Below are 10,101 nucleotides of genomic sequence, written 5' to 3' on the forward strand. Positions count from 1 at the left end.
TCTGAAACATCGTTACATTAATTACCATCTTTCTTTAATGAAACGGATGTGTAAGACGAGGTTGATTAGTGGACACGAAGCGAACGTGAAATTTAGGGTCAGATGATTTATATATCCGTCGGACGTTTGGTACTCCGAACGATATTTGAATGTACAATAAAGATCATATATGGGTTAAAATCCCTTTTGATCAATAAGCTATAAAGAAGTAAGTAAAGCAGTAGGTACATATCAAAGCCTGAGAGACAAGTCAAGCTGGTTAAAGCCATCATCAACCCTCTGATCACCCTTGTAACCATAACCCATCTCTCTTCTTGTTTCACCTGAACCAAACAGTTGCAGACCTTCGATCCCCACCACCGTGGGCGGCTGCACCGGTTCAACATGGCTAGAACCATTGGAACCGAACCTGGATGGCATCTGGTTCCATTCCGAATGATATCTAGCAGCTGACAAACTCATCTCTCGGCTTTTCTTGGCTAAGGTTCTTTCGAGCTTGTGAGCGTTTTGGTGGCCTCCGAACGCTTGTGGGCTGTAGAATTTTCTTCTGCAATAACTGCACGAGAAAACGCGCTGATCGTTGTTGTGTAAAGAGGACAACAACGATGAAGAAGGTAAATTGGGATCGCGAAAGATTTCTATGTCGAGCTCGTTTTCCGGTTGGTGTAGGTTTAGGAAACTCATGGCTATACGAGTTTGGAGGTTCGAAGATTATTAGGTTTATATAGAAATGGGTTCGTGATAGAGATTGAAAGTTAAACAGGGTTGGGTTGAATTATATCTATATATACTATATATTATAAAGTATTTGACAAAAACTCTTAAAAACCATTTTTTATGCGTAAAATATTGTTTATTAATGCATATTACTTAAAACTCAAGATTGCAAGTAGATTGTGCGTAAGTATATTAAAGCTTCATATCTGAATTCGTGTAACTAACTACAAATAAACATAATCAAATACAGAATAAACATTTCATTCTAAATATAAAAAATCTAAAATATAATTAGGATAATTATTGAGTTCTAAGAGAATACTTAATTATTATCTTTATAAAATATTATATTATTAAAGCAAAAATAAATTATTTCATTATTAAACTTAAATTAAATTATAATAAAAAAATAAATTAAAGAAATTACATAAAAAATGAAAACTTTTAAATAGTTGATTTGATATTAACATTGATATATTTTTTTTCAAATTTTTATAATATCTTCAAATTTATATTTTATTCAAAAATAAAATCATTATTGTTTTCTTAAAAACATATAAAATCGTATTATAACATCGACAAAGATAGATAATAAAATAGAACATTAAAATCGAGATGTGTCTCGCTGCATTGCGCAAGTACTCTTTTAGCATTAAAAAAAGACAAAAAAATGAAATGAATTAAACTTAAAATTTAGGTTAAAGTAGGGTTATCTTGTAGGACTAAATCGAACCGTATGGATCGAACTGGAACCGAAAAATATGAGAAACACGGAAACGAGAACCAAACCGATTCCGTCTTAAATCAGACCATGAACCAGATTGATTGTTGTGCTAGTAATTCAACCAAAATTACATTGTTTCACTAAAAAAATCATGTCTGGATTGAACTGGACATACCAAAAACCGGCTTTTTATTATAATCAGAACCAAATACCAGATGAAGTATATATATATATATATATATATATATATATGTTCACCGGTTCCAACTCGGTTTTACAATTTCGTACTTAGTTTTGCATACTCCTACATAAGACGATGAAACGATATTTTCTCTTCAAAATTTTAATGTTAGATCTTGATAACATTAACTGAATCTAAATTATTTGAAATAGTATCGTTTACATGACAAATTTTTTACGTTAAAATCAGTAGACGGTTAGAATTTTTTTTCCACTTTCGTTATCAATCAAGTGGTAACAAAAAGTGGAACCCCTAATTATTTATTGCAAAATATGTGCTTTTAACATATTTTAAAATATTGTTACATATAAATTCTACGAAATCCAATAAAATACCAACCATCCAGTGGAATTTCAATTCCAATGTTTGTGGGATTTAAATCAAGCAAGGATTTCAAACCGAACATGGCATTGGATTAAATTCAATTCCAAATCAAATCTAATCTTGCAAATCAAACGGGTCGTAAATCTTTCAAAAACATTTCGTCAAACCAAAGGTGTCATAAGAGTTTTTACCACCATCTTGTTTAACGTAACCTCACAACGAAGGTTGTCATAATGCTACGACATTGGTGTAACGCCGTAGAGCTATTTTCCCGTAACTCGATGTCTTGAAGTATTATCAAAGTAAAAAAGATCGTGTTATATGAACACCCGATTCTATATCATGGTGTATAGTATGAAAATCATCGATTGATTTCGTTTAAATACAAACACAACGTTTATGATTTAAATCGAATCCCCGAAAACGTACAAAGCATCGTTTGCCCATTCGACAATTGACGGACATGAAACGAACTCGAAAAAAATTAACAAAAACACATTTTTAATATTAATTTTTGATATCATCATCTAATTCATGTTTCCACAAGTATAGCAAATGGGAGAGTGTTATCTGAGAGTGGGTGATCGAAGTGCTTGTTGCCTCCATTAATGGCAGCTTTGGAGTTGCATGGTTCATCATCAAAACGAGGTCGTCTTGATTTTACAAAACTAAAGGTTGTAATATGATATTGATTAATTATAACGCTTCATAGCGTGTTTGTAAATATAAGGGGTTGTTTGTTTAATAGTTCGATTAAGAGGTAATCTGAATCGTTAAGAGGTGAATCTTGTTTGGTAAAAAAAAAGTCTGTCTTTTAATGGTTCTAAAACCTTCTTAATGGTTCTAAAACCCTCTGAATGATTTTGTATCTTAAGCATCCCTTAACCATTAAGCGCCCTAATTTCATTGTAAACAATTACCAAACAATTATATTTCATTTTGCACTATATTATGAAAGCCTCTTAATCATTCTGATCATTTAATCATTTTGCACCCAACTATTCAACAACTGTCCAACAACCCCTAAGATTATTGATGAAAAAATTGATAAATTTAAAAAAGACGTAAGGTTTAGTTAACAATAATTATGTCTGTTATAGATGGGCGTCATTATAGAGTGATAAATTGCACTGGTTTACTTTTGTTTTTAAGTTTAGCCACTGTTCAACAGTTGCTGAATGATTTGATGCTGAATAATTAAGTAGTCAGAATGATTAAGAACTTTTATGATATAGTGCAAAATGAAATATAACTGTTCGGTAATTGTTTACAACGGAATTAGGGCGCTGAATGGTTAAGAGAGACCTATGATACAAAATCATGAAAAGAGTTTTAGAACCGTTAAGAGTCAGACCTTTTTTTTTTTTGTCAAACAAGATATATCTCTTAAAGATTCAGAGGTTTTCTCTAAATAAAACTATTAAGAGGTAAACAAACAACAAGAAATATATTGGAAAATCATTGAGTGTTTGTAACAAATTGTCAATCTTGTCCTACAAAATTAGAGGAGCTAAACCCTATCTAATCATGGGAATCAATCAAGAGACAATTTGTGATTAGATCAAATTGTTTCAAACACCTTTAAATCTTGTACTCATATTTCCAGATTTAGTAATAATATTCCAATCCTACTTAATTTGGTCAAATAAAATTAATGACAATATTGCTTACTTTTCTTTTATTTTAGGGCCGTTTACCAAACACTTGCTCGGATAAGTGAACACCAAGTTACATTACCTTACCGGATGAATATGGTAAAGACCAAAAATCTTACTCGGTAAGAGCGTGACAAGGACCAGAAGTCTTATCCAGTAAGTGAAGGCGACGACTCTTACCACGATAAGAGCTTACCGGGTAAATTGTTGCATACGATACCGTTTTGGTGGACTGAAATCTTACTCGGTAAGCAAATGATAATATTATATTTTACCGGTAAACGTTACTAAGTTTGGAAGCAGATAAAAGTCGTTGTCACTCGACAAAGGATTATCTTAAAACAAGTTTTTATATTTGTGAGCAAAACATTTTTAGTGACTTGCAATGAATTTGTTGTTTGTTGACTAATTCACATTCAAATTTAGTGATACAAAGGATAATAATCAGTATAAGAAAAAACTACAGGGAAATTTTTTTTAATCAATGGCACCGTTTGACTATAAGAAACAAATATACGGAATCTTTTTCAATCGTTCACCATTTGACTAAGAAAATGACACTAACACGATTTGAACTTGGGTCTGGGATGGAATAAAAGCCTTGCAAACCAACTCTATCAAATAACACTTGTTCTCATTGTAGTTTTAAAATACATACGGTGACACACAACAGATTAATATGATTGCACCTTTCACGAACTTAAATTTTTTTACCCTTCGACGAAGAAATAATATAGTGACATGTGCCACTGTAACCACCAAAGTATCAAACAAAATTATGATTGTTTCATTCTTTATTCTTATGAATTCTTCCAAATCATAATTTAGAGGCATTTGTTTCTATTATTTTTGAAGTTTTGCAGCGTCCGAAAAATATATTAAAAGACATCAGTTTCTACTATTCTAAAGATTTCAGCGTTTGTCAAAGCCATAATGTGTTCATTAGTCCAACCCAAGGTATCTAATGACGTGAGACGTGACATGACGGTGAAGTCAAACCTCAAGTCTTACGAGTTACGGCGATGTCACGACATTTTTCAAGGAGTGCCTAAGACGACATACACACACACACTTGTGTGTGCTAATCAGTATTTTGAATAATATTGTAGAATAAATTAAATTCATATAAACTAATAAAACTAAAAAAGAAAGAGGAACTATTGATACTAAATATATAAAGCGTATAAAAAAGGACTCAGTAGTGGAAAATCAGGATTAAATCTCTTGAATATCTGCTCACTGTTTTATCCAATTTTCAATTAACTGGTGTTCGACTCTTCGTATATGGGAATGAAAGTGAGTATTTACCTATTTAGGGTTTTAGTTTTTTTAAGTTTCCTTTTTTAGTCAGGTCTTAGGTCAATTATATAATTATCATTTATCCTCAAGTTGTATATTAAAAAATCAGGCCCGTTCCTGATGGAGGTCGGGCTGGGCTTGTGCCCAGGGCCCATGGAAAATAGGGGCCCTCAAAATAGATAGTTATGTATTATATGTTATAAAATGTTTAGTGTTATAAAATTAGGCCTAACATGTGTTAAGACCAAAAGCCTTTGAGCCCAACCCCAAACTTAATTGAAGTTTTAACCAATCAGATTGAAAAGTGACAATTGAGAAACCAAGAAGATCTCTTCGTCTTCCTTCCTTCTACTTCGCGTCGCACGTATCCGAGAAACCTGCTCAAGCCGATGCCGATCTTCCTATTTCTAGCAACGGTATGCAATCATGATGGAAAATCCGTAGATTTTCTTGCAATGCTAATCTTTAATTTATGGTTCTTTATATCTTTCGAGTTTGATTCGATACTGACGGATTGGTCTAACTTTTCTCCAATCTCCAACATCTGAATTTTCAAATCCCACTTCTTGATTCTAAATTTCTAATTCGATATTGTGATTTCAACAGTCAATTTCCTGTTCAATTGCTCTTCATTACAAGAAATCGAGAAATCAAAATCGAGATTCTTGTCCGGAAGGTAAGCTTTTGCGTAAATGTTAATTATTAATTTGATGTTTTTGCTAATTTTTCTGTATTTTTGTTTCTGGTTTACCAAACAGATCTCTCCATTCATTTCTAGTTCTAGTTGTATACTCCAATAAGATTGCAAAAAAAGTTTTAGTTTTGACTATCAACTAAGGTACTCAACCTGCCATTCCATCAAAATCAAGGTTGAACTGTGAAAATAGGGTTTTGATTAGAAGTTCTTCTAGGGCAGAGTTGAACAGTGGGTTGTTAGCATGCTGCAATACTTTTGTTTATATGTTTGGCTACTGTGTATATGAATTTATGATATGTGTGTTTGGCTAGTCACTAGTGGCTAGCGACTACTATCAAAATGCCAAAATGGTCAATGGTTTTGTCAACAATTTGGCTACTGTGTATATGGTTTATGTTTTTTTAGTGTTTTTTTTTATCATAAATTATTTTTTATACTCCTGGTCCTCCACCGGTAGAAGTTGTTTTGCATGAAGTATCATTATTTATTGTATGCAATTTTACCTTTGATGATAAAGAAAACATCTGTTTGAGATTTGTCCATGACTCCGTTCATATGGAGGGCCCGTTTTCTATCGCTCGCCCAGGGCCCATAAAGTGTCAGGAACGGGTATGTTAAAATAACCTCAAACCTTAAAAAACAGCACGTTATAACGCATTATAATGCAAGCCAAAGACTTAAAGTTGATCACTAACCCTAGCTTGGTTTTCTATTTCAGTAATCAAATTGTCAAGATTTCCTTTTGTATTTTCTCTAATCCTTCGTTTTAACTCTTTATCATCTGAACCGATCAAACTTCCTTGACATTGTTGGAATACTCCATTTTCTTTTATTATTCGTCTAAGAACAGTCCGTAGATAAAAGTCTTTCATTTAGTGATGTACCCTTCTTACTATAACTTTCATTCTCACTAGAACTCAACTCTATATTAACCCTCATATTATATGATTATATGATTAAACCACAACAAATTTATAGATAGTTTTATAGTTTAGTTTTTTTTTCTCTTACAATTATGCTAACGTATCCTAAAACTAGAGAACGGAGAGAGAAGATAGAAATATCTAAATTTGAAGAAATTTTACGATTGAAAAAAGAGAAATATTAATTGTTTTCACCAATAAAATTAAGGGTAAAATTTACAAAATAACAATCTATTTTCATAAATTTCTTTTATTATAACATTGTATTTTCAGTTTTTCTTATTACAGCAACGTACTTTCAAACTATTTTTTATTAGGACATTGTACTTTGAAAAATTTACCCATTATAGCATTGTGTACCTTTTTGATTTAAATTTACCCATTATATCGGGTTTTCATGTCAACTCATTGTCCATGTAGGCTGTACACATGTACTATAGTGATGTGACTTTCTTACTACATCATTGTACTTTCAAAATTATTTTATTATAACATTTACTAGTTCTTATTAAACACTGTATTTTTAATTTTAATATTTAGATATGTTACATGTTATTTAATAAATATATTAAATGAATTAAAAATTAAAAATTATTTATTAATATACCAATATCATTAAAACTAATAGAACACAACTTATCTCGCTAGTATTTTTTTAAAATATGTGTTTTTTGAAAAAAGAAAATAAGAATTTTCATTTTTTTACCAAAAAATATTATCTTTTTAAAGAATATATTATATTTGTTTAAAAACTTTTACTTGACCTATAAATATATTAAATTAATTAGATTTTTTTGAATTATCTATTAATATAACAATATTAAAAAATTATAGATCACAATTTATTTCGTTAACATTTTAAAGAGAATTTTAAAAGATATATATGTATTTGAACATCATAAAATAAGAAGTGTTACCTTTTTTACAAACAATATATTTTTCAAAAACAATGTTTCATATGTATTTTAAAAATCTTTTATTCTAGAATATTTAATTTGCATGTAACTTAATAAAAAAAAGTCAAAAAAATTAAATATATTTTAGATCATAACAATGAAAAATGAAAATCACTAATAATAATTTGAAATATGTTTTATTTTTATTTTAGTTAAGTCATCAAAATGATGTGTTATCCACATCACCTCATTAAACTCACACAAGCAAAAAAAAAAAGTCAAGGGTTAACCTGTTTAAAAGGTAACAAGTTACTCATTGCGATTATGAGTAGATTTTTTAAAGTACGATGCTTTAATAAAAAATAATTTGAAAGTACATTGTTGTAATAAAGAAAAACAAAAGTAGAATGCTATAATAAGAAAATTTATGAAAGTAAGTTGTCATTTCATACATTTAACCCTAAAATTAAATGTGTTATATAATTATATAAAGTTTTTTTTTTGTTAAAGTGTATTATAATGAAGAATTTATAAAATATTGTAGTAATATAACTAACAGGAAATTGCTAAAATAGATATATTACTAAAATAGAGTAGTTGTTAGAGGATATAACATTTTTTTCAGTACAAGCGTTTTGATGTTCTATTTTTTGAAGTATATAATGTTTATATACGACAAATAGAACAAATAAACTCATACACCCTCTTCATCCTTTAGTGAAGTTTGAATCATTGACCTGTTAGGAGGTCAAAGACTTATATACCGCTAGAACAAAGTCTCTTTGGTATTGAGATGTTCTATTAGTACATGGTCAAATCAGTTGATGTAATTCTTTAATATGTTGGCATTTTTTGACCAATAAGATCGAATATGTACATTTCCTGTTTAATTTTTTTTTCAGTATTCATAAAACATATCATGCGAAGGTCCAATATCATACATGACACCGATTGTGAATTAATTAAGTGGGGTTTGTGTGGTTTATTTATAGTCAGATTTGTCTTGAATATGTTTTTTGAGTAAACTATAAATTTGGTTCATGTGGTTTGTCTAAAATAACATTTTTTGTCTTTACAGTTTCGGAAATGGTATCTGGTTGTAAAAACGCAAGGATTTGGTCTATTCCTTTAACGACCTTAAAGAATTACAATTTTGGTTCATGTAAATGGTTAAAAAACAAGAATGAATTAGTAAAAGGATGAAAATGTTCTTCATTTAGCGGAAATTTTTAACGAATGTTCAAGGGATGAAACAAATTCGAATGTTTTACAAATCATGATGGCCATCTTACAATTCTAAACTTATAAAGACGAAAAATGTTACTTTTAACAAACCACAAGGACCAAATTTGTAGTTTACTGTATTTTTTATACATGAGACATTTTTTTGGTAACAATGGATTTCCGAACTAGTTTATGTGCATCGACTAAGTCCTCGGACGACCATGACTAGCATTGAGTCATCGTAGAGACATTTTTTTTATTAACCTGGATATCCAACCCGCTATGCGAGTCGACTAATCATAGGGCAACCACCTGCTTTTTGCAGATAGCCCGAAGTCATCGCATTTGAACCTACGTGGCCATAAGAGGATTTTTATTCCCCCTTGGATTTGAACATGGGACCTCTAGGTACTTTTGACATTTGGAGCCAAGTTCAAACCAATCAGGCACCACCCTTGTGGTTAGAGACATTTTGTGATGGGTACTCATGAATATGGTATCGATCTCTTCTAAGTTTATCCGATTTGTTCAAGTTCTTATAAGGTTCTGTCTCCTTAACAAAAAATGGTTAATTCACAGTTATTTTAAGATGGGATAACAATAACTTCATGTATGTCAGGTAAATGAGCTAAAGTCTAAACTAAATCAAGAGAAAGTTCACAGATGATTTCAGTTTTTATTATAAGTTCATCATCATCTAATCGTTAAAGATTAATTAGTGGATTAGTCATTATACGGATATAGACCTGCAATATCAGACCGCGTAAAGTTTGTCTCTTTTATATTCACTCTTTTGGTCGTCAACGTTAATGTCGATGTTGATATACATATATAATCTTCGTTTCTATCTAACTTTAAGAAAAATACCATCTAGTTTTAATATTTGATAAACTGATTTTTTTTAACAAGCTTGTGGCACTACAATAAAATTGGGTTTATAGGACACCCCTAATCTCTAAGCGTCCCAATAGACCACTTTATAGGACTTAATTTATATGACCAAAATATAAAGGCGTCTTATCTAAAGGTGTTGTAATAAGTTTATACGACGCTTTGGGACGTATTAACAAGTTTTTTAGAACATTTTTAATACAAAGTGTCGCATTAGCAACTTTATAGGACACTTTTGAGAAAGTGTCCTATAAACTCAAATTTTTATAGGATATTTGTTTTTACAGGACGCTTTGTCAAATAGTGTCCTATAAAGTTGCTAATGGGATGCTTTATATTAAAAGTGTCATAAAAAAACTTATTACGACGTCAAAAAAGGTCATATAAACTTATTGCAACACCATTAGATAGGACACTTTATATTTTGGTCATATAAACTAAGTCTTATAAAGAGGTCTAATAGGACGCTTAGAAATTGGGAGTGTCCTATAAACCCGATTTTGTTGTAGC

The 10,101-nt window shown here is 30.5% G+C and overlaps 1 protein-coding gene across 1 annotated transcript; it reads right to left on the minus strand.

The window, feature by feature from the left end:
• Positions 1-231: 231 nt before the first annotated feature.
• LOC112500007 (zinc finger protein 2-like) lies at positions 232-684 on the minus strand. Its single transcript, XM_025103265.1, has one exon. The coding sequence runs from the start codon at positions 682-684 to the stop codon at positions 232-234; it is 453 nt and encodes a 150-aa protein (XP_024959033.1).
• Positions 685-10,101: the final 9,417 nt, after the last annotated feature.

The sequence above is a fragment of the Cynara cardunculus genome (assembly GCF_001531365.2).
Source record: "Cynara cardunculus var. scolymus isolate 2C chromosome LG 17, CcrdV1, whole genome shotgun sequence".
In the NCBI taxonomy this organism is placed as follows: Eukaryota; Viridiplantae; Streptophyta; class Magnoliopsida; order Asterales; family Asteraceae; genus Cynara; species Cynara cardunculus.

Excerpts from the sequence above, each read along its gene's own strand:
- LOC112500007 (XM_025103265.1), bottom strand. The coding sequence starts at position 684 with ATGAGTTTCCTAAACCTACACCAACCGGAAAACGAGCTCGACATAGAA.